The sequence below is a fragment of the Manis javanica genome, chromosome 11 (genome assembly GCF_040802235.1).
Source record: "Manis javanica isolate MJ-LG chromosome 11, MJ_LKY, whole genome shotgun sequence".
NCBI lineage: Eukaryota > Metazoa > Chordata > Mammalia > Pholidota > Manidae > Manis > Manis javanica.
This window is the reverse complement of record NC_133166.1, coordinates 37,321,289-37,346,876: the sequence shown is the minus strand read 5'-3', so window position 1 is coordinate 37,346,876 and position 25,588 is coordinate 37,321,289. Positions and strand designations below refer to the sequence as shown.

General features: G+C 38.6%; 2 protein-coding genes, 1 long non-coding RNA gene and 1 pseudogene across 14 annotated transcripts in view; 2 read left to right on the top strand and 2 right to left on the bottom strand.

Moving 5' to 3' along the window:
• The window catches only part of PIK3C2A (phosphatidylinositol-4-phosphate 3-kinase catalytic subunit type 2 alpha), a 128,806-nt gene extending 113,103 nt beyond the window's left edge, over window positions 1-15,703 (top strand). For 5 of the 11 annotated variants that reach the window (XM_073216261.1, XM_073216259.1, XM_073216257.1 and 2 more), the window contains 6 exons: window positions 9-133; window positions 1,093-1,210; window positions 1,307-1,379; window positions 1,727-1,836; window positions 1,968-2,093; window positions 10,055-13,162. In XM_073216261.1, coding sequence (XP_073072362.1) covers window positions 9-133; window positions 1,093-1,210; window positions 1,307-1,379; window positions 1,727-1,836; window positions 1,968-2,093; window positions 10,055-10,237 — 735 coding nt within the window. In that variant the 3' untranslated portion in view covers window positions 10,238-13,162. Of the gene's footprint in view, window positions 1-8; window positions 134-1,092; window positions 1,211-1,306; window positions 1,380-1,726; window positions 1,837-1,967; window positions 2,094-9,776; window positions 10,030-10,054; window positions 13,163-13,262; window positions 15,425-15,581 lie in introns of those variants that run through there. The other 6 variants (XR_012122620.1, XR_012122622.1, XR_012122621.1 and 3 more) reach the window with 6 other exon arrangements.
• On the top strand, window positions 15,584-19,095 carry RPS13 (ribosomal protein S13). Its single transcript, XM_017655070.3, has 6 exons — window positions 15,584-15,703; window positions 15,846-15,894; window positions 16,033-16,111; window positions 17,188-17,357; window positions 18,325-18,425; window positions 19,018-19,095. The coding sequence occupies exons 1-6, from the start codon at window positions 15,681-15,683 to the stop codon at window positions 19,049-19,051; spliced, it is 456 nt and encodes a 151-aa protein (XP_017510559.1). The 5' UTR covers window positions 15,584-15,680; the 3' UTR covers window positions 19,052-19,095.
• The window catches only part of LOC140844388 (uncharacterized), a 33,262-nt gene continuing 23,793 nt past the window's right edge, over window positions 16,120-25,588 (bottom strand). Inside the window, exon 3 of one of the 2 annotated variants that reach the window (XR_012122625.1) lies at window positions 16,120-16,280. This is a non-coding gene — a long non-coding RNA (uncharacterized lncRNA). Of the gene's footprint in view, window positions 16,281-22,380; window positions 25,421-25,588 lie in introns of those variants that run through there. The other variant, XR_012122624.1, reaches the window with a different exon arrangement.
• On the bottom strand, window positions 19,243-22,151 carry LOC108393902 (large ribosomal subunit protein eL30 pseudogene; annotated as a pseudogene).

Below are 25,588 nucleotides of genomic sequence, written 5' to 3'. Positions count from 1 at the left end.
CTTTTCAGATTTATGTAGTCCGAATTTTGAGGGAAGGACAACTTGAACCATCATTTGTGTTCCGGACATTTGACGAATTTCAGGAGCTTCACAATAAGCTCAGTATTATTTTTCCACTATGGAAGCTACCAGGGTATGTAATTTTCTTTTGTAATTAATCCTTTTTTACAGGAAATAATTTCATTATCATCAATTGTCAAAAGTTTTGTGTTAACACTTATAGACTATGGATCATGTGTGACTAATCTTCCTTTGTATCACAAGAGCCTACCAACAGTGCTAGACATAGACAAGGAACTGTAAGTTTTTGTTGAATGAATAAATGATCAAAGTTGTGAACTTAAAGTATGGGATTTTTCCAGCTATTTTATTTTAGTCAAAGCTTTAAATTTGTTATCTCTACTACAATAAGCAACACAAGATTTGGAACCTTGGTTTTTAAAAGTCAGATTTTAAGTCACTGCAGAAATAATCTATTATGGCCATATAGAGTTTGCACTGAAAAATAATAGTCAGGTATTGAGACTTAATCAGAATCTTAGGGCTTACTTTTGGAAATCCCCAGTTTTCATGTAGCTAATTACCAGCAGATTTCCTGTGTCAAGGTGCTCAGATTTTCAGACTAGATTTCAAAAGTTAGTCAGCAAAGTGGTTATCAGAGTTCATTTCTATGAGCATTCTCATTTTTCCACTGTCAACAAAATAGGCAGAGTTGAGGTCATCTTGATTTGGGCCCTACATGATTTGTGGATTTTATTGTTATCTACAGTAGCTATAGTTGATTAATGATTATTTAGGAGGATAAAATATTTGTGAATGACTAATCTTGAGAAGAGACAAGTAGAAAATAAGTAATAAATATAGCAAATTAGCAAAACAGTGTATTTTGTACTAAGGCTCACAAAAGGATAATGGATGAACTATTTCATCTCTAGTACTTTGAAGAGAAATTATAAAAATTATGCAGATTAAAATACTATTTTGTATTTAAGTATATAAAGAAGTGTATTTCTAAGTAAATACCATACTTGATTCTGTAAATACTCCCAAATGAAATAATTTAAATTGCACTTTTTTCATTTTCTTCCATAGCTTTCCTAATAAGATGGTTCTGGGAAGAACACACATAAAAGATGTAGCAGCCAAAAGAAAAATTGAGTTAAACAGCTATTTACAGAGTTTGATGAGTGCCTCAGCAGATGTAGCAGAGGTGACTATCCTAACTGATAATAACAACATAAATAATAACATACTATTTTTTGTGCTGCATAATATTTAGATTAATGAATCTTCTTTCTCTTCTTAGTGTGATCTTGTTTGTACTTTTTTCCACCCTTTACTTCGTGATGAGAAGGCCGAAGGAATAACTAGGTGTGTAGGTAAGGTTCTTTTTTATTATTGATAATTCATGGCTTCCCTATGCTGTGCAAGCCTGTAACTTCTCAGTGGTTAGAGTGTTAGTGGGGTTATTGGCTGTAGTCGAGTGAGAATAAGAGGAGGCTATTCTTTTTAAGTCAGTCTATTCTGGATAAATATAATTTTCCTAATATGATAGGATTACTTAAAGAGGTATGTATCGGTGGCCTACCAGCTTCTTTACCTTTCCCCACCCTCATGTGTGATGGTCCTGGAAGTGAAGCAAATTTTTTTTGTTTAAAAGAAAAAAAGCAGCGGTTTGAACCACAGCAAACAAGATAAAATAAACATGAACGTATTGCATTTCCAGATGCAGGTCCCTTCAGTCCTACTCCAGGCCAAATAGGAGGAGCAGTGAAGTTATCTGTCTCTTACCGAAATGGTACTCTTTTCATCATGGTGATGCACATCAAAGATCTTGTGAGTGATTACAAATAATAATAATTGTAGAAGAAGCCCATACCTTGGTAGGAAGCATTACTGTTAAAGAAATGCTTCCCCCCGCATTTTTCTTTATTTTCTAACTGGTAAGAAATGCTTTTGTTTTATAGGTGACGGAAGATGGGGCTGACCCAAATCCATATGTCAAAACATACCTGCTTCCAGATACCCACAAAACATCCAAACGTAAAACCAAAATTTCACGAAAAACTAGGAATCCAACATTCAATGAAATGGTGAGTTAAAATCATTTCTAAAAATTTCCAAAGCTTATAGTTTTGAGATTTAAAATTTTAAGCACTTTAAAATATTTAGGTATTGGTTGCTGAACTTTTTATTGTACTAATAAAGTAAATCAATACCAGTTCAATGGTATTTAACAAAGTGATGCAGAGTTGAACCCTCAGTCATAGACCCTTAGGTTTTAAAAAGATCTTAGGGGCCATTATTCAACTACTCTTCCTGTGCTTGAACTCCTCTATAACATTTTTAAAAAGTGAATGTCCAGGGGGATCATGGGAAGATGGCGGCGTGAGTAGATCAGTGGAAATCTCCTCCCCAAAACATATATATTTATGAAAATACAGTAAATACAATTATTCTTCAAAGAGACACCAGTGGATGCAGTACAACAGCCAGGATACATCTACATCTGCGAGAACTCAACATCACACAAAGGGGGTAAGATACAAGCCGTGGCCAGGCAGGACCCGAACGCTCTCCCACCTCAGAACCCAGCAGGAAGAAAGGAGTTGAAATGGGGAGGGAGTGAAAGCCCAGGACTGCTAAACAACCAGCTCTAGAAATCCGCACCTGGAGTGCAGATACAAGGTGCACGGGGTGCTGGATATTAGAGAAATAGAAAAACAAAACCTGTGGGCAGGTCCCCGGAACCAGCACCCCTGAGAAAAAATAAAAGCGAGTGCTTTCTGCAAGTCTTAAAGAGACTGGGACCCCACAGCTGGACGAAGTTGTCCTGGCACACTTAGCCAGGATCTGGGAATCCCGGGGAACTTGAGGCGTCCTAAACCCTGGGGCGGCAGCGCAGCTATGAAGCCCCTCACAGCACTAACCAGCCTGCCAGTTGTTCCTCCAACTGGCGTGGACCCTGACACACCAGCCCAGTAGTGGGAGAGTGGCAACGCATGCCGGGGGCAGCGGCGCCGGGGGACAAGGAGTGGATCGTGTATGCCATTGGCACCAGAGGAGCGGCTCTTGCGAGCCCACCGTGGCGGCAACCAAACAGCCCAGGTGCAGCCTGCGCAAGCCGCCGGCAGTGGCTCCAGAGGAGCCCGGGAGAGGCCCACGCGCACCTGCAGCGGTGCCAGAGGGACCAGCCGCGCTCCCAGCAGCCGACCAGAATCCCAGCCCAATGCACAGCCGCCCGGGCCAGACCCAAAGGCCACTGCTGGCACACAGCTGCCTGGCAGGGGCGCTGCTATTGCGGAAGAGCACAGCTGGCGTGCCTGCCACTCCCCGCAGGGCTCCGCGCTGTTCTGATGGAGACCCCGCCCACAGGAGTTTAGGGGATTAACCCGGTGGCTGCTCCAGGAGTGCAGGTAACCGGCACAGGCAGCAGAGAAGGGCAAGGCATCCAGCAAGCAGGAAAGGACTTTCTTCTCCCAGCTGACACACCTGCAGCCTGCCTACAGCCACCGCTATCACCATGAAAAGGCAAAAAATTTAGTCCAGTCCAAGATAGTTCAGACAACACCTGAGAGAGGATCTACAGAGAGAGACCTAACCAGTTTCCCTAAAAAGAATTCAAAATAAAAATCATAAACAGCCTGACGGAGCTGCAGAGAAATATACAAGAGCTAAGGGAGGATGTCCGGAGTGAGATAACAGAAGTGAAACAATCTCTGGAAAGATATATAAGCAAAATTGATAAGATGCAAGAGGCCATTGATGGAATAGAAACCAGAGAACAGGAACGCATAGAAGGTGATGCAGAGAGAGATAAAAGGATCTCCAGGAATGAAACAATATTAAGAGAACTGTGTGACCAATCCAAAAGGAACAATATCTGCATTATAGAGGTACCTGAAGAAGAGAGAGAAAAGGGGATAGAAAGTATCTTTGAAGAAATAATTTCTGAGAACTTCCCCAAACTGGGGGAGGAAATAGTTGCTCAGACTACGGAGGCAGAGAAGGGACCCAAAGAGGATAACACCAAGACACATAATAATTAAAATGGCAAAGATCAAGGACAAGGACAGAGTATTAAAGGCAGCCAGAGAGAAAAAAAGGTGACCTACAAAGGAAAACACATCAGGCTAACATCAGACTTCTCAACAGAAACCTTATAGGCCAGAAGAGAATGGCATGATATATTCAATGCAATGAAACAGAAGGGCCTTGAACCAAGGATACCGTATCCACCACGATTATCATTTAAATATGAAGGAGGGATTAAATAATTCCCAGACAAGCAAAAGTTGAGGGAATTTGCCTCCCACAAACTACCTCTACAGGGTATTTTAGAGGGACTGCTGTAGATGGAAGCACTCCTAAAAAGACCACAGAACAAAACACCCAACATATGAAGAATGGAGGAGGAGGAATAAGAAGGGAGAGAAATAAACATCAGACTGTGTTTATAATAGCTCAATAAGCGAGTTAAGTTAGACAGTAAGGTAGTAAAGAGGTTAACCTTGAACCTTTGGTAACCACGAATCTAAAGCCTGCAATGGCAATAAGTACATATCTTTCAATAATCACCCTAAATGTAAAAGGACTGAATGCACCAATCGAAAGACACAGAGTAATAGAATGGATAAAAAGGCAAGACCCATCTATATGCTGCTTACAAGAGACTCACCTCAAACTCAAAGACATGCACAGATTACAAGTCAATGGATGGAAAAAGATATTACATGCAAACAACAAGGAGAGAAAAGCAGGTGTTGCAATACTAGTATTAGACAGAATAGACTTCAAAATAAAGAAAGTAACAAGAGATAAAGAAGGACATTACATAACAATTAAGGGCTCAGTCCAACAAGAGGATATAACCATTATAAACATATATGCACCCAATACAGGAGCACCAGTATATGTGAAACAAATACCAACAGAATTAAAGGAGGAAATAGAATGTAATGCATTCATTTTGGGAGACTTTAACACACCGCTCACTCTAAAGGACAGATCCACCAGACAGAAAATAAGTAAGGACACAGAGGCACTGAACAACACACTAGAACAGATGGACCTAATAGACATCTATAGAAATCTACATCCAAAAGCAACAGGATACACATTCTTCTCAAGTGCACATGGAACATTCTCTAGAATAGACCACATACTAGGCCACAAAATGAGCCTCAGTAAATTCCAAAAGACTGAAATCCTACCAACCAACTTTTCAGACCACAAAGGTATAAAACTAGAAATAAATTGTACAAAGAAAGCAAAAAGGCTCACAAACACATGGAGGCTTAACAACATGCTCCTAAATAATCAGTGGATCAACAACCAAATTAAAATGGAGATCCAGTAATATATGGAAACAAATGACAACAGCAACACAAAGCCCCAACTTCTGTGGGACGCAGCAAAAGCAGTCTTAAGAGGAAAGTATATAGCAATCCAGGCATATTTAAAGAAGAACAATCCCAAATGAATGGCCTAATGTCACAATTATCGAAATTGGAAAAAGAAGAACAAATGAGGCCTAAGGTCAGCAGACAGAGGGATGTACTAAAGATCAGAGAAGTAATAAATAAAATTGGGAAGAATAAAACAATAGCAAAAATCAATGAAACCAAGAGCTGGTTCTTGGAGAAAATAAACAAAATAGATAAGCCTCTAGCCAGGCTTATTAAGAGAAAAAGAGAGTCAACACACATCAACAGAATTAGAAACGAGAAAGGAAAAATCACAATGGACCCCACAGAAATACAAAGAATTATTAGAGAATACTATGAAAATCTGTATGCTAACAAGCTGGAAAACCTAGGAGAAATGGACAACTTCCTAGAAAAGTACAACCTTCCAAGACTGACCCAGAAAGAAACAAAATCTAAACAGACCAATTACCAGCAACGAAATTGAATTGGTAATCAAAAAACTACCCAAGAACAAAATCCCCGGGCCAGATGGATTCACCTCAGAATTTTATCAGACATACAGGGAAGACATAATACCCACTCTCCTTAAAGTTTTCCAAAAAACAGTAGAGGAGGGAATACTCCCAAACTCATTCTATGAAGCCAACATCACCCTAATACAAAAACCAGGCAAAGACCTCACCAGAAAAGAAAACTACAGACCAATAACCCTGATGAACATAGATGCAAAAATACTCAACAAAATATTAGCAAACCAAATACAAAAATACACCAAAAGGATCATACACCACGACCAAGTGGGATTCATCCCAGGGATGCAAGGATGGTACAACATTTGAAAATCCATCAACATCATCCTTTCTTTTTGGAAAACAAGAAAGACAAAAACCACATGATCATCTCCATAGATGCTGAAAAAGCATTCAACAAAATTCAACATCCATTCACGATAAAAACTCTCAACAAAATGGACATAGAGGGCAAGTACCTCAACATAATAAAAGCCATATATGATAAACCCACAACTAACAACATCATACTGAACATCGAGAGGTTGAAAGCTTTTCAACTCTGAGATCGGGAACAAGACAGGGATGCCCACTCTCCCCACTGTTATTCAACATATTACTGGAAGTCCTAGCCACGGCAATCAGACAAAACAAAGAAATACAAGGAATCCAGATTGATAACGAAGAAGTTAAACTGTCACTATTTGCAGATGACATGATATTGTACATAAAAAACCCTAAAGACTCCACTCTAAAACTACTAGAACTGATACCGAAATACAGCAAAGTTGCAGGATACAAAATTTACACACAGAATTCTGTGGCTTTCCTATACACTAACAATGAACTAATAGAAAGAAATCAGGAAAACAATTCCATTCACAGTAACATCAAAAAGAATAAAATACCTAGGAATAAACCTAACCAAAGAAGTGAAAGACCTATACCCTGAAAACTACAAGACACTCTTAAGAGAAATTAAAGAGGACACGAACAAATGGAAACTCATCCCATGCTCCTGGCTAGGAAGAATTAATATTGTCAAAATGGCCATCCTGCCCAAAGCAATATACAGACTTGATGCGATCTCTATCAAATTACCAACAGCATTCTTCAATGAACTGGAACAAATATTTCAAAAATTCGTATGGAACCACCAAAGACTCCGAATAGCCAAAGCAATCCTGAGAAGGAAGAATAAAGTGGGGGTGATCTCACTCCCCAACTTCAAGCTCTACTACAAAGCCACAGTAATCAAGACAATTTTGTACTGGCACAAGAACAGAGCCACAGACCAGTGGAACAGAATAGAGACTCCAAACATTAACCCAAACATATATGGCCAATTAATATATGATAAAGGAGCCATGGACATACAATGGGGAAATGACAGTCTCTTCAGCAGATGGTGCTGGCAAAACTGGACAGCTACATGTAAGAGAATGAAACTGGATCACTGTCTAACCCCATACACAAAAGTAAATTAGAAATGGATCAAAGACATGAATGTAAGTCATGAAACCATAAAACTCTTAGAAAAAAACATACTCAAAAATCTCTTGGACATAAACATGAGTGACTTCTTCATGAACATATCTCCCCAGGCAAGGGAAACAAAAGCAAAAATGAACAAGTGGGACTATATCAAGCTAAAAAGCTTCTGTACAGCAAAGGACACCATCAATAGAACAAAAAGGTATCCTACAGCATAGGAGAATATATTCATAAATGACAGATCCGATAAAGGGTTGACGTCCAAAATATATAAAAAACTCACACACCTCAACAAACAAAAAGCAAATAATCCAATTAAAAAATGGGCAGAGGACCTGTATAGACAGTTCTCCAAAGAAGAAATTCAGATGGCCAACAGACACATGAAAAGATGCTCCACATCACTTGTCATCAGAGAAATGCAAATTAAAACCACAATGAGATATCACCTCACACCAGTAACGATCACCATCATCGAAAAGACAAACAACAACAAATGTTGGCGAGGTTGTGGAGAAAGGGGAACCCTCCTACACTGCTGGTGGGAATGTGAATTAGTTCAACCATTGTGGAAAGCAGTATGGAGGTTCCTCAGAATGCTCAAAATAGAAATACCATTTGACCCAGGAATTCCACTTCTAGGAATTTACCCTAAGAATGCAGCACTCCAGTATGAAAAAGACAGATGCACCCCTATGTTTCTCGCTGCACTATTTACGATAGCCAAGATAGGTAAGCAACCTAAATGTCCACCAGTGGATGAATGGATAAAGAAGAGGTGGTACATATACACAATGGAATATTATTCAGTCATAAGAAGAAAACAAATCCTACCATTTGCAACAACATGGATGGAGCTAGAGGGTATTATGCTCAGTGAAATAAGCCAGGCGGAGAAAGACAAGTACCAAATGATTTCACTCATATTTGGAGTATAAGAACAAAGGAAAACTGAAGGAACAAAACAGGAGCAGCGTCACAGAACCCAAGAATGGACTAACAGTTACCAAAGGTAAAGGGACTGGGGAGGATGAGTGGGAAGGGAGGGATAAGGCTGGGAAAAAAGAAAGGGGGCATTACGATTAACATGTATAGTGTGGGGGGGGCACGGGGATGGCTATGCAACACAGAGAAGACTAGTGATCTTACAGCATCTTACTATGCTGATGGACAGTGACTGTGAAGGGGTATGTGGGGGGGACTTGGTGAAGGGGGGAGCCTAGTAAACATAATGTTCTTCATGTAATTGTAGATTAATGACACCAAAATAAAATAAAATTTAATTTTAAAAAAATGTGAGTGTCCAGTAAGGGCTGTAATACTTTCAGGCTATGTGTTTGTTTCACCATCCAGTTTGTTTCAGGCAGTTCCAACTCTTTTATTTTTTTATACTGAGCCGAAATGAAATCTTCACTTCCTATAGTTTGTATCTGTGGGTCTCAGTTTTACCTCTTGGAACCACACAGACCACCCTTTTCCTTCTTTACATGGAAGTCCTTCAGATAATTGAAGTTCAAATGCCCTTTCTGTTTATTCTCTTAACACACCTTCAGTACCTTCACCCTTGCTTGATAAGATGTAGTTTCAAAATCTTCTCCTAACCTGTTTTAGTCTATCAGAATCCATCTTAAAATGGAGTGCTCCAAACTGAAAGCAGGATACAGAGCATCAGTGATGTAGTGTAGAGCAGAACTGTGGCTTTGCTGAACCACTACATGGCCAACTTAAAAACTTAACTAATTCATTAAAACCCACTAATACCTAGTCAGCTACTTTAGGCTAACCACCACATTATTTGTATACATTGATACTACATTCACACAAAAATATCTGGATAGAGATTTGAAGCAAATAATTCTGAATTTACATCAATTTTATTTTAAAACCATAAAACATCCTTTCAGCCCTATAAAAGTATCAAAAATGTTTGGTGAAGGCCAATTGGTATTCTCAAAGTAGTGTTGGCTTTTTTTCTAGTTAGTGTTGTGCTTTCAAAAAAAATGAAATACGGTAAGTGTTTTACTTCTTATAGTCAAAGAGTGAGAAGGATAGACCAAGGACATGTTTCTCAGGTGTTATGGCAAGGCTTTCTTGGAAAAAGAAAATTCTAAGTGTTGAATGTGGTAGGTGTTTGAAAGAATAGTTTTTTAACACTCCGTTTTTGCCATAAACTGCATTTGTAGTTGGTGAGTTTGATTTGAGTTATGGATAGCCAGAAATCATCATTTCATGGCATATAAAGTCCAACAGAAAAAAGACAAGAAAAATTTAATTCCTCATTTTTTTGTAAAGTAATTATAATTATGCTGTCCCAATTTACTTCCTTCCATTCTTTTTTTTCCAGTTATTAGATCTTCTTATGATATGCTGCCATGTAATTTAACCTTCCCATACTGTCCATCTCAGAGAAAACTGTGTTTAGTTTCTAGCCATTTATTGGATTTGTTGATCCAGGACTCCTGAAATTTAAAATGTGCATCTAGGTATGAGACAAATTCCATCAGATGTATCAATCAATGTCATTAACTATAGTCAGTTTTTGACTAATAGTCTCACTTACGTTTTTACCTAAAATTTAAGAAAGAACTTGAAACTTACTATTTCTTTTTCCTTTTGCTCTAGCTTGTGTACAGTGGATATAGCAAAGAAACCCTAAAACAGAGAGAACTTCAACTAAGTGTACTTAGTGCAGAATCTCTGCGGGAGAATTTTTTCTTGGGTGGAATAACTCTGCCTTTGAAAGATTTCAACTTGAGCAAAGAGACGGTTAAATGGTATCAGCTGACTGCAGCAACCTATTTGTAAGCTAGTGAATTTCTGAGCCTTGGAAGCAAGAACAGTCATAAACGTGCACAGTCATACTTGTGAACTTTGTATAGTATTTTTATATTTAGATAGAAATTACAAAGTAAAGCTGCTTGTTGCAGTTCAACACATCTATTGGACCAACAGTCACATAACTTTCATGAATTCATTGAAGTCATTGCCGTTTTAAAAGTCATTATATAATGAATGCTATAAACCCTAAACTTAATATATAGTAAGTCCCGAAATATGAGTTGGTTAAGGACTTAATCCTTTCTTTAGTAATTCAAAGTAACAGCTTTAGTTTGGTCTGACAGTTCTGTGTCAGTTCAGCCATCAGTTTTGTATTGTTTCTTACATAGACACATTTGTTTTCCTGTTTTGCACCTTTTACAGCCTTTACCACTGTGTATGTTTGCAAACACCAAAGGAAAGGAGAGGTGTGCAGGATGTTACCATAAATGCAGCTGCTATTCACAGGGCTGAAATGCAAAGCACAAAGAATAGTTATGTTAAGAACTACTAAGTAGTTTATAGAAGTAGGAGTAAATAATACTGCTTTTTATTATTCATGTCTTTAAATCCTTTTTCAGAATAAGTGCCAATTACTGAAGTTGTAAATAGTGGTGCCTTAACTTCATATGCTTCCCTGGCACTTCATTCTGATTTTTTTCCTGACCTGATAAATAATTAGTAAGTAGTTTTCACTTATTTGCAACTTACTAACGACAAGAAGTTATGTACACTTAACTAATGTTTTTCCCGCAGAAAGATCATTTTTCTAATTCTCATGTGTGGCTTAGTTATTTAAACAGCGATTTTTTGTTGTTGTTTTTGTTGCCCAGTGACTGACTGAGATTCATTGAGGTAGCTACACACCAAATCCCATCATTCCATTATAATCCTACATTTATTCCCAGGAAGTGTGAGCTGATGTTTGGGCATTCCACCTCCATGTATCTATACTCCACTCCCTCATTAAACAGGTAGAAATTATTCACCCACATTACCCATTCCTGTTTGGTAGAAGAACTTTATGAGTAGGGCAAACTCTTTACAAGAGGCCAAGGACAAGAATTCTAGGGTCCAGGCTGAACTTTAATGTAGACTTTTATGGCAGAATTTGTCTTATAAGTGGTCTGACTTGCATTTGTAAAATACTATACATTCATAGGAATTACTTTCCTCAGTAAGTGGGATTCAGAATCATAGGAACATGATTGATAAAATTCTACAATAACCATTAAGAATAAGGTCATTTTTATAATTCATTCAACTTCACACATAATTTTGTGTCTAGTTTGGATAAATACATATATGTAACATTAATTCTCATGGCTAGAATAGAAATTCAGACACTTAAATGGTAGTAGGGATTGTAGCCTTCTAGTTGCTGTGAGATAACTGACAAAATATGCAGTGAAGAATACTTAGGACAATCTCCAGCTGAGCTGCCCAGAACAGAATTTTTATGAAATGTGCAAATGTTTAATATAAATGGTGATACCTGCAGAGCAGAAATAGAAGAGTTGAGGATGTATCAGTGGGACAGGTTTAAAAAAAAAAACTTGAAATTTTTGGTGCCTAACACTAATGGTCCATTTGTAGGAAACTCCTTAAGTATGATACATTCATTTTTTAAAATGTTAAAACGTCTTATCTATTTAATAAGTTAATTAAAATGCAGATCAAAGCACCACCATTTATTTGCTTTCCACATACAGTTAACATTTCCTTAAAGTGTGTATTTAGCTTTGCAAATATGTGAAGAAATATTAGATATTTTCACTTAAGCTTTTGAGACCTAATTCCATTCCATGAATTGTCACTTATCCACCGTAATAAAAAAGTACTGTCTTGGTAAAAAGTCACTGCTAATTGGACTTAATGTATACTGTCTATTTGCAGTCTGTTACAGCAGAGTCTTTTAGCACAAATAATAGAGCTAGAAAATGTGATGTCATTTTTCACTTACAAGAAATCTGGGTTCTTATCCAAAAGTGTATATTATGATTAATACTGTACAGTTAACTGGAGTTCAGAACAAGTGGTAATGTTTTCTTTTAATTTAATTCATTTTGTGCCTTCTTTGGTCATTAAAAAATACACATTTTACATATATTTTAATAAGTTATTTCTTTGTGAAATGTTAATCTTCAGCCCTTACCCTCCCCCCACGCTCCCAAAGGAAGAAGACAGAGGCACCTCTTTGCACTACTGCTATCAATAGACTTTAAATCGGCTGTTTTTAAAATATTTTTTAAAGCTTGCATTAAAGTAAACCTTAAACAGAAGTTTAAACAAACTGGCCAAGACACTAATTTTTATGTATAATCACAATGTTTTATACCTATCTTTATCAAGTAAAAATTATGCTACATACAAGTATTGCAGTGTTTTGGGATTTGAAAATAATAGTTTACTCCAAGAAAATAGAGATATTTTCTCTACTGAGGAACCCAATGTAGAACTTGCACTGATATTTTTATTGCTGCCTTTGTAAGAATCGTAGGTATCTAAATGTTAAGGCATGTATGATATTTGATAAAGTATTCTTTTATCTTTTCAAATTAAAGTTGTATAAAAGTTTCAATATCTTGCCTTAAATTGATTGACTATTCTTTCTAGGATTCAAGTATTGTGGAATTTAGAAAAGGAAATACTCCATTTTGGTACTTACACTTCAAATAAAAAATGACTGAACCCCCATTACCATAATTATGGATTTACTTACATGCTGTTTGATTAGCAGCGCAAATATGAATGAATATGGCAGTTAGTCTTATCTATAAGAACCAAATACTTTAATTACAATTTAGTGAGTAAAGATGTATGATATTTGTATTAATACCTTGAATATATTTAGTGGATTGAATATTTCTTTGTAAGTATACTATGATTGTATTAAAATATTTGTGGAATAAAGGAACTTTGCTATCATTTATTTCTTCATCCAGTATATTAACATTTTTGGTTCCAAACTTTGGTACGAGCTCACTGTTGCTGTCCTTTGCATCTCACCCAGGAATTGATTAGGTTCAAAGAATCCTGAATTTCAGAACTGGCCAGTCAGTCGCCCTTGTAATTGTCCAAATAGAATGTGACTTCTTCTGGTTCTTTGAAGGTCTGGATTGCCACTTTGCTAGAACTCCATCACCATTTCATAAAAGTGAAATTCTGTGAGTATGGTACCTGACTTTCAGTGGCTTGCTTACCTATTAAATAGTACAGTAATAGCCATGTTCTAGACATATCTATAGAACAGAGAAATGTGGATTCTTCTAATACCATACCTCCATCCTGGAATGATACCCATGGGAGGCTGTGGTTCTCTAGAGATAAAATGTAAAAGGGCCCAGAGACCATGATAAAACAATAACTTAATTAGAGCCAGTTTCTTGGGGCTAATAAACTCAGTTTCTTTTAGGGAAAAAAAGATGGTTTTATTTTACCCTTTTTAAAAATACTTCATCATGCAAATTTTAGAAATAAAAAAATTAGACAACAGTATAATGAACTCTGTGAATGAATCTGTCATAATCCCTTCAATGATTATCACCATTAGGGCTAATCTTGTTTGGTCTATATTAACTAGAATGTGTCTAGGTAGATATCATTTTACTTTTTTCTATTTAGGATTCTTAAATCTGTGAATCAGTAACTTTCTTCAGGCACAGTTGCAGGGGGGCCATCAGGTGAGAAATTGGGGATCAACAGTGGTGAGGCTTAGAACCTCACCCCCTGTTTTGAGAGAGAGCTTCTGCATCCGTGGATGTTTTAAGGCCCTTGTCTAGCTTGGATTAACACATAGTCTACAGGCACACACCTGATCATCTACAATTGCTCTCTTACAACACTAAACTGTTTTCTACCTTTATCTTGCATCTACCTACCACTTCAGCATTTTATTAAAAATAAAAATAATAATAATAATAAAGGGAGAAATGTGGGATCCACATATAAATCAAGTATAAAAATCAAAGGAATATTCATATTTGACCTGATTGTTTATAGTTCATAATGCGTGATCAAAACCGAAAGTTTCTGTGATGACTGCCCTTGTACTGTTCACCATGTAAGAACTTATTCACTGTGTAAGAATTTGTACACCATGTAAGAACTTGTTCATTATGCTTCAGAAGATTGGAGACTGACGAGAATTAGGCTTGAGATGGATTAATGATTGAGCATTGACTCCCTTATACAGAATTTTATTGTTGTTAACAACCATTTGATCAATAAATATGAGAGATGCCCTCTCAAAAAAAAAAAAGAATGGGTCTTTGCTAGGAAAAAAGGATTACTCAATTTGAATGAAATTCCTAATGCTTTGGGGGGGAAATTACTCATCAAATAGTTGCAGATTGAAAGTGGGGCTGGATGTTTTAGTACCTAGAATTTCTTTCGAAGTCTCATTAGTTACTTTTAATTTGTCATAGGCATTTATTGGTCTCCCTTCTCCCCAGGACTCTGTTGCTTCTGAGCAATTCACTCGCGTAATTCTTTCAACGCATACCTGTGCATCAGCACTGAGTTAGTCTTGGAATTTCAGTGGAAGTTATTTTTGCCAGCAAATTCGAACACCTCATTGTCCCCTTCGTCCTCCCTACCCCCTCTCATCCAGCCTTTGCAATCTTGCTCCCAAAGCTCTTCTTTTTTTCCAATTTTCTCGCTCGGGCACGCGGCCCTATGATTTCCCCCACTCCTCCCAGCCCAGCTGAGCGCGCCACAGCATGGTGCAGGGGAGAGGGAGGGGTGCTAGGTAGGCGGGTAGAGGGGATAGAGACCCGCCAGGTATGGTTCAAATGCCTGAGCCGGTTCTTCGTGGTCAGTGATTCCTCCCCAGAGATTTTAGATTAGGATTGGAGATAAGAAATGTTAGAAGTGGCTAGGTGTTGGTAGTACAATTACTTCCAGTGTAGCATTTATCATCATGGTATTGTACTTGTAAATTTATTAACGACGGGGGCGGACTTTGGGGCAGGTAGTGCCCAAGATATGATCTAGCGCTGGTAAATGAACTGTATGGCTGAACGTCAGGCGCCGAAATTCCCTGAGCAGTGGAAGCGCAGTAAGAGCCTTTTCTAGGGCAGGGTCCAAGCTCTCAACCCACTGCAGCGGGCTCCATGCCTCCTTCTAGTCTGGAATTAACCCTGGCAGCACCTCCAGAATGGGCAGTCCGGCTGGAGGAGACTCAATTCCCTGGTCCCGCCAAGAGGCACCTCAAAAACCGATGCATGCCGGGATATGTAGTTCAGCTGCTTGAGGAATCTAACAACGATGAAATGCATTTCGGGATATGTAGTATGCCGGGGGTCACGCAGCGTAACTCCGCCTCCTGCAGGAGAGGAAGCGGGACGTGTGAGGTCACTTCCTGCGTGCTGGTGGCTTCCTGCGGCCTTCCCGTCTTCGCTCTCTTTTCCGCTGCCTGAACACCGCCATCATGGGTCGCATGCATGCTCCCGGGTGAGCTCGGGTTTCCGACTGGGTTCAGGGCCGTTCCGCGGACGTGGGGGGAAAGGAGGGAATGTGGGCAGCGGGTCGAGGGGATGTTGTTTGGGCTGCTGTGGCAGAGACCGCCACCTCATTCGGAGTCTCCTCTTCCCAGGAAGGGCCTGTCCCAGTCGGCACTGCCTTATCGGCGAAGCGTTCCCACCGTAAGTAGCGTGCGGGGACCGGGAAGAGGGTGGGGGAACCATTCGACCCGGAGGAAGCTGCACCAGCATGGGGGCCATCTGTGTTTGGGTACCATCCCTGGTTTCTCGCCCTAAGACCGCTTTCATTTACATACACAGTGGCTGAAGTTGACGTCTGACGACGTGAAGGAGCAGATCTACAAACTTGCCAAGAAGGGTCTGACTCCCTCACAAATCGGTGAGTATTTTTCTCTAATGTAGCTTCTTCCGCCTGCTTTCGTGTAACTTGCTAAAAAGGTTTCGGGCGTAAATGTATCCCATACCTTGAAAACTTCTTGTCCGTTTTCCTGGCTCTATTTTTGATGCCCAAGGCCTAGTCTTCATTTGTTGAACTCTCAAGTTCTTACCTGGAAGACAGTAAAATTATTAAAATATTCACAGAATTTAATGAGAATTTACCATGGGCTAGGCACTCTTCTGGGTGGTTCTAAGTGCTTTGCATATACTGATCTAGTTTAATTCTGAGAGCCAACACTTTCAAATAAATGCTAGTAGTTTTCTCCATCTTACAGTTGAGGAAACTGAGGCACAGTGCAGCTGTGTAACTAGCCCCAAGTCACATAGCTAATAACTGGAGGAGTTGGGACTGTCAACTCAGAATGCTTGTCACAATTTCTCACAGATGTGGTTTGAACCTCAGCTGAGTGTGACTTTGTGCAAATGGTTTCATTCAGCGATTTTTTTGCCTGCTATGTGATTCTGGACCCTGAGAATATAGTAGTAGAAAAAAGGGCAGAATATCTGCCCTCCTGGAGCTTGTAGTCTAGTGGAGATGTTACATGCAATAGGAAATACGTAATTGACTGTTAGGTAGTCAGAAAGAAGCTATGTAGCTTTTAGAGTGTCTGATAAAAATTCTGAATAAGTGTTAGGTGGTTTTATTAATTGAACCAGTATACGTAACAGGAATCTATTGATTTCTTTGGTGGAATAAGTGTTTGGTGGTTTTATTAATTGAACCAGTATACGTAACAGGAATCTATTGATTTCTTTGGTGGCCTGTAATCCAGCAAGCTGTGGTGATGGTGTTCCGACATTTGCAGTTTCCACAAGGGGTTTTGTTTAGTGTTGGGTACACCTTTGAATATCTGAGTGAGCTTTACATGCATTCACATGTTAGTCTCTGTGATGTGTGAAAGGTAAGCACGATTTTACAGATTGGAAACTTAGAAAGTGATTTGATCTCAGAGCCTTGACATTTCAGGCTCCAGTTGTATTCCTGGTATAGGAATTTATCATATATTTGTTTTTCAGGTGTGATCCTGAGAGATTCACATGGTGTTGCACAAGTACGTTTTGTGACAGGCAATAAAATCTTGAGAATTCTTAAGTCCAAAGGACTTGCTCCTGATCTTCCTGAGGACCTCTACCATTTAATTAAGAAAGCTGTTGCTGTTCGGAAGCATCTCGAGAGGAACAGAAAAGTAAGAATAAAACTGCTTATAAAGTATAATGCAGCTGATTTGAATTATCTAAGGTGGCTTAGAGCACGAACTAGTAACACTACAATAATTTTGAAATTAAAATTTCTACCAAAAGAGATTTTGGCAGGGGGTAGAAACAATTTTCACTTGGTTGAAAATGTTGAGGTGTTTATTTGTAGAGTTTTGCAAGTCAGTCCTGTTAAATTTTCTGGGAACCTTACATTTTTTTTTTTTTGTCTAAAGTATCATTGATAGACAATCTTGTGTTGGTTTCAAATATACAACACAGTGGTTCAACAGTTACCCATATTATTAAATCCTCATTCCCCCCACCTCTAGTACAGTCACTGTCTATCAATGTAGGAAGATGTTACAGAATAATTAACTGTATTCTCCATGTTGTACTAACATTCCTGTGACCAACTTATATTGTGATTGCAAATTACTGTAACCTTTTTATCCCCTTCCCCTGCCACCCTGCCCTCCCCAACACCTCTCTCTTGGTAACCACTACTCCCTTCTTGGTGTCTGTGAGTCCACTGATATTTTGTTCCTTCTATTTTGCTTTGTTATACTCCACAAATAAGTGAGATCGTTTGGTATTTGTCTTTCTCCGCCTGGCTTATTTACTGAGCATAATACCCTCTAGATTCATCTGTGTTGTTGGAATTGGAAGGATTTTTCTTTCTTTTATGGCTGAATAATTCCATTGTGTAATATACCATTATCTTCTTTATCTGTTCACCCATTGGTGGACACTTAGGTTGCTTCCATATCTTGTGGAAGCCTTAAATTTAAGGACTTAAGATAGCCACATGAACCCTAGCTTATGATTTCATTACAGTGCATTGGGTAGCTGTTTTCATTAAGTTGCATTATATCTATATGTTTCCACATAATACTTGATAGTTTTTTTGATGTTTAGTTCTGACTGGTTTTCTTGAGTTCTGTAAATTTTTATTTTTAGGATAAGGATGCTAAATTCCGTCTGATTCTGATCGAGAGCCGTATTCACCGCCTGGCTCGATATTATAAAACCAAAAGAGTCCTTCCCCCCAATTGGAAATAGTAAGTATCAACCTGTATTGTTAACAAAAACAGGACTTAGCCAGATAATAAATATAATAGTAATTATATTAAAATGCTTGCAAGTGTTTCAGTGCGTGCTTTAGGCCTTGGCTATATGGTCAGCTACTCTTTAAACTGTGCCATTATGGCAGGAATGTAGCCATAGATAGTACATAAATAGGCGTGGCTGTGCTCTGTTGAAACTTAAAGACAAAACAAAGGGCCATAGTTGGCAGATTGTTCACTGAAAAAATCCCTTTGAATCACTTTTAGATAGTGTATAAAGTTTCAGGTGCTTATATTGCCTTAATTTTTGCATAGATTATATGCTGTAATGATGAATTTCCAAACACAGTTTCCACCAAAAAGGTTTTTCCTTATGTTGGCCAGTTTTCCTTGGGTGTGTGAATGAGCATCTTCATTCATTATGCTTGAGCACAGTGAACTGAATCAGGAACTCAGCAGTTTCGTGCATTTTATATATCCTGGGTTTATTTTAGCTGTTTGGAAATAGCTGGAAGAATCTGTGAATGAATATGGAGGTCCTGTAGTAATCCAGCTCTTCTTTTCCTCCCCCTTTTTCCCTTTCCAGTGAGTCATCCACAGCCTCTGCCCTGGTTGCATAAATTTGTCTATGTACCCAAGCAATAAAGCCGTTGTTTAACTAGAAGGATGTTTTGTATTTCTTTCCCCCAAAAAATGAGTATCCGTAATTCACACATGTTGATCTTTTTTGTTGTGGATGTGTTTTAGAATTGTATAGTTAACGGAGTTACAAAGTAGCATCCACCGATTGCAACTCTTCATTGCTCAGGTAGTTGAGCAGTTTATAACTTCACAGGTGGTTGGTACATAAAAGATGGGGGGTACTGGAAGGGACTGGCAAGCAGTGACTTAAAATTGTTTCAGTGTCATGGCAGAAATGTTTCTAAGTATTTTTAATACATTCAGTGTTACATATGGAGGTAGACTGTGTGGTGTTATCCACAGTGTAGTATCAGCTGTACATATGAAAGTGTCTCTGGAGGAAATCTTTAGTATGAAGTGATATTTGATCAAGTTTTGTCAGTGAGGCTTAAAGATGAGGAAGAAAGGATTCAGGGGACAGTAAACAAGCACAGTTTGCATCTGGAGCAGAGGGAAAAGGAACTGAGATGAACTCCGATCCTGAGCCTTGAAACTTCTGGGTGGATTAAAATAAAATGTCCTCACTTGGGCATTGTCAGAATCTCTCAGTTAATTCTTTTGTTTGTTTATGTATCATTAATTTATAATTACATGAGCAACATTATGGTTACTAGACTTCCCCCATCATCAAGTCCCCACCACATACCCCATTACAGTCACTGTCCATCAGTGTAGTAAGATGCTATAGAATCACTACTTGTCTTCTCTGTTGTACAGCCCTCCCCATGCCTCCCCCCATATTATGTCTGCTAATAGTAATGTCCCCTTTATCCCCACCCTTATCCCTCTCTTTGCACCCATCCTCCCCAGTCCCTTTCCCTTTGGTAACTGTTAGTCCATTCTTCCGTTCTGTGGGTCTGCTGCTGTTTTGTTCCTTCAGTTTTTTTTTGTTCTTTTACTCCACAGATGAGTGAAATCATTTGATACTTGTCTTTTTCCACCTGGTTTATTTCACTGAATCTCAATTAATTCTCAAAACAACCTAATGAGGTGTGTGGGTATCTCTGTTTGAAACAGGCAGATCTCTTCAACAACTGGAGTGAGTTGTTAAAAGCTGTGAGACCAGGGAATGCTGAGTGGGTCAGTGAGGTGACAGAGCCACACTCCTTCAGAATTTAGGAAGTTAAAACAGGCCATTTGTATGTACCACCTTTTTTCTAAGTTTTACCAGTTGAATTAATATATTTAATAAGAAGGTTCTAGTTAAGCTTTAAGTACTAGAGTTGTGTTTAAAATCACACACAATTAGGGAGTCAGAACCTAGGTAAAAAGTACTATCAATGGTCTGTGGTGCTGGGCTTTGTGGGTACACATACCCAAGGGACTTCTTCAGGACACAGAGTTGCCTACCCAGCATTATGTGTTCTATGCTGGTTATACAGGCTGATTCAGACTCCCTAATGGACTCATAAATGATGGAAAACAAGTATAGAAACAGTCTTTCAGTATTTTACCCAATTCTTACCTGGTGTTACATGTAAATTTTTAATCCATTGTGCTTTTGTGTTCATGTCTTAAAAGTGACTAACTATCATAAACCAAGAAATAAACTGCTGTAGTAAGGTAGACTTCTCCAAAAGTGATAAACAGGTAAAATGGTAGGTAATGCACAGCATGATCCTTTGCAAACTGGGTAGTTAGACAAAACCATTGGGTATTGATGATTCTGGATCAACACAGTCAGTAGATGGAGCATTTGATGTTTCAAGGCATCTCTAGTTTTCTTTTTAATTATAGTATTTACATCATAATTCTTGCATCCTGGCCAACAGAACTGCAAATATTAAATGACACATGTTGGAGGTTTTTTTAATGCCCTTACAAATGTATATACTTGATACTGAACAATGTAAGAAAAAATGTTAAAACTATTCTGATGCCCTTTCTGAGTGTGGGCAGAGGGGTCAAACTTGGCTTTCAGAAACAGCCCTGCCACTTCAGGGCTGTGTGGGTTAGGGGGTAAAAATCTCAAGAATCCTTAAAATGATTGTGAGGATTACATAATTAAACATTTATTCTCCCTCTTTAAGCAAGCTTCTGTATGCTTTTCCTTTGTAACACCTATTTTGACAGTTGGAATCATATGCATATCATTTGTCCAAATCCCATTTGTGAGCCCAAAGGATTGGAAGGTTTCCTTCAACAACCGTTCTCTTCATTTAAAAATTGTCTTTTCAAGTGACAGGTGTATTTCTTATTTTTTTATTCAAAGTTAGGCCTATATATAATTTTAAACTCTAACCATTTTACATTATTTAAAACTAAAGACAGTCTCTTTCCTTTACATCCTGAAGTGTAGGACACCGACTTTAAATTCAGGTTTTTTTTTTTACATAAATCCCTTACTACTTTTTCTTTTTTGTAAACAAGCTTTGGCCAGTTTTGTTAAAAGAAAAATTTTGATAATTGACTTTTCACTAGTCTTTTCTTGCAGGCTTCTGACAATCCGAGAGTCACCTGGATCAGTGATAGCCAGTGTGCACACTCTAGTACTTTCCACACTGCCCAATTCGATATTACGGTCACTGTAGGGATGGGCCCCTTTTTCGGCCAACATGGCATAGTACTCATATTTCCTCAAAGCTGGGCAGTTGGTAGGATGACCAGTTTGAATTTGCCGTCTGATCATTTTTCAGTCTGCTTGTGTCCCAGCAAGTACTTGACACTTCATACTAGTTGGAGCCTGGAACTGATAGATCACAGCAACTTTTTTGTCTTTGCAGCCACTGTCTTTCTGCCTTAGATGTGAGTGGGCCTTCAACCAAAAATGGCTGCCAAGGTGGCCTGGAAGCAAGAAGGGAAGGGGTTCCCACGATGTGAAGCTCTTTACAGCCCCTTCTTATTTCTAAATAACATTCCCCCCGACCTTTTTTTTTAATTGAGGTGGAATTCATGTAACATGAAATTGATCATTTTAAAGTGAGCAATTCAGTGGCATTTTGTACATTCATAATACTGTACAACCACACCACCCTAATTCCAAGACATTTTAATCACCCTAAAATAGAACCCCATACTCATGAAGCAGTTATTCCTCATTCTCCAGTCTTCCCAGCCCCTGACAACCACCAGTCTGCTTTCTGTTCCATGCATTTACCTATTCTGGATATTTCATATAAATGGAATCATAAAATATGGGATCTTATATGCCTAGCTTCAACTTAGCATGTTTTTGGGGTTCATTCACAGTGTAGGATCACTACTTTGTTTTTACAGCTGAATAATAATGCACTGTATGTATATACCATAGTTACTGTTTGTATTCATCAGTCGATGGGTGTTTGGGTTTCTACCTTTTGGCTATTTCGAATAGTGCTGTGATGAACATTTCATATACGTGTACTTTTTGAGTCCCTGTTTTCAATTCTTGAGGATATATACTTAGATGTAGAATTGCTCTAAATAACGTTGTGCTATGATTTCTTGGTTTTTAGTTACTTATTAAGTAATCATATAGTAGTTTGTGATTAAGTCAATATTTTATGTCTACATTTCTGTATAATATGTATAATTCTATACTTAACATTTCTGTAAATATACATATATTTAGTGTAAAATGTGTTAGTAATTATTCTTTCATCTATTTAGTGCCCTGTGTTCCTAATTCATCCCCAAACTTTGAATAAGAGTTTAAATCTCAGTATGTTCCATCAAGTTTACTTTTGTTTTTTTCTTGGTTATAGTCCTCCCAGGACCCTTACCCTCCTGCTCCACTACAGACGAGTTACTATTAAGACGTAAAATTCTGGGATCTCCTTTTGCCATCTCTGGGAATTCTTTCTGCCTCTAGTGTCAGATTCCCCATCTCATCGTGCATCTTCCTCTTCATTTACTCTTTCCTTTTGGTGCGAAACATTCTCTACCAGCTCCTGAAGAAACGGCTCAGTCCTTGGACTTCATTCCTGTTTAGTCTATGGCTTTAAATGCTATCTTTGCAATTAATACACTAAAACTCCTACCTCCAATGCAGACCTTCCTGAACTCCAGCCTTAGATAGGCATCCACCTATTCAACATCCCCTGTTGGATCTCTAAACACCTGGACTGACTGTATCTCAAACCGAACTCTTGATTTTCACAGCCCAAACCTCTCTCCCCAGATATCTTCATCTCAGTATGGCAACTTGATTGATTGATCCTGGAACCCAAAACCTAAGTCATCCTTGCCTTGTTTTTCTCTTAATACCCATATGTCCACGTGATCATCAGATTCTCTTGGCTCTCACCTTTACAGTATGTCCCTAAACTTGACCACTTAACCACTTTAACTACTACCCTAGTCCAAGTCACCTCTTAACCCTTACTACTGTTCTTTTTCCCCTTGTCATCCCCACCAAGGTCTTTTCTACACCCAGCATCTAGAGTGATATTTTAAAATGTCACATGATGTCCCATATGCTCAAAACCAGTGGTTTCCCATCTCATTCAAAATAAAATCTAAAATCTTTATACCTCGCACTGCAAGGGAGTGTTAGGATCCTGGAAGGAAACAGATGAATGTCACACTCAAATCAAGAATTTGGAAAGTTTAATAAAAGGAACTGTTTACAGAAGTGTGAGTGGAGTTTAGGGAAGCCACAGGCTACTGTGTATAGTATGGTTCCCTGGAGCTAGTGAAGGTGGGGCGGCATTAGGCATTTCTACCCCTAGCGTGAAGAGTGCAAGGGAAATCCGAGCTAGTGAGAGTCAGTTGACAGAAGCTGTAGCCCCCAGTAAAGGGTTCTGATGCCTCCTGCTCTGATAACTTGCAGGTGCTTTCCATTGGCCAAATGTCTCAGGAGCCAGAGGTCAAGGGATCCTGGTGAGATGGTCAGTAAAGAGCTTCCCAAGGCAGCCGAGGAGGGTAGAGTGGGTCTGGAGGGACAGAAGTAAAGGGTCCAGTACAAAGGTCCCTTGTGATGTGGCCTCCAGCTGTCACCCTCCCTAGTCATGTTGGCCTAGTGTCTCACACACTCTTCCCAGGGCCTTTGTCCTTGTTAATTCCTCTGCCTGGGAGGCTCTTCCCCCAGCTATCCAAGTGGCTTCATTCAAGTATCCATTCAACTGTAACCTCACAGTGCAGGCCCTATCTGAGAGTGTACCCACCCACCCAGCACTCCATCCTCTACCTCCTTTGTAACCTGTTTTTCTTTCTTGGCTTGATGCTTTTATTGCTTAATGTTTTGAGATTTGCAATATCTTGGTTTTCTCTTTTTTCATTTGTTCTCCAAGGTACTCAGCTATTTAAGTATCAAAATTTGTCTTGCAGTTCTGGGAGATTTTCTTGAAATAGTCCTTTAATCACACTATTTTCTGTATTTCTCTTCCTGGAGCTCATTTGCACATTACACTTTCCAGATTGATCCTCTTTGATTATTTTAATCTTCTACCAACTTGTCCATTTCTTTTCCTACTTTCTGGAAGGTTCCAATTTTATTTTCTAATCTTACAAAGTTTTTCATTTCAACCTTCACATTTTTAATTTCCCAGATCCAGTGTGTATTGGTTACACACTGTGTGTTATGTATATATGAATGTGGTATGTTGGTAAATGTTTAGCTCTGGGGAGAGGGGACAACTGATTTGTAGTGTTTACCTATTTCTGAGGTGTGAAAACTATGGCCAATTTCAAGCTACCAACAGGACATTACAATATGGAGTTAGAAGGAGATGCTCAGTAGTGACCACTGTAAAGTACTTCGCTTGTACAGAAACAGTAAACAAATGATTCAAGACCATGGATGATAACAAAATAATGTAAAACAATTAGGAAGTTATGAGTTTTGAATATTCCATTTGGTTTGAATATAATTTATTTGCCTTTGAGCTCTATATAAAATTTAACTTCTAATAATTCCTGTAGTTGTGGAACTCCTGAAAATTTAACAATTGGCTCTTTTGAGCCCTTTATAAGCCAGATCGAGCTCACTCCTACTCAGAGCTCCTTTGTTACTTTTTTTTATAGAAACTTGTTTCATTAGTGTAATATCTTCTCATTTCTGAATACTAATGATAATCTTAAACTTGTTCCGCCTCTATATTGTCTGTTTTCACAGAACTCCTTTTTGGTTTTATGTTGGAGGCTTTCCTCAAATGTGCAGTAATCCTTGCAGGGGTCTGAATTGTGATGCCCATCGTGTAGTTGAGGATTTGAATTGTATCCAGATGCAGTTCCTCTTTTCTGCTACTAGGTGGCAGATGTTTTTGCTGGTGATGCTAACACTGCTGTATACCAGCAGCTTCTTAAAATTTTAAAGTACTCAACATTTGTTATTTGCTTTGATTTTTTAAACTTCCCAAAAGTTGACTCCAGATTTTCAAGTTCAGATTCTGGAAAGAAGTTTGGCATAAATTCATTAGTTTTTTTCAAATTACCACCATTTTAAAGATGAGGAAATTGAGACTCAGAAAGGTAACTCAAACTAAAGACATCAGGATGTCTAGGGCTTCTGTCAGTATATCGCAATGCCTCTTACAATCCTTTTTCTCACTTTTTTT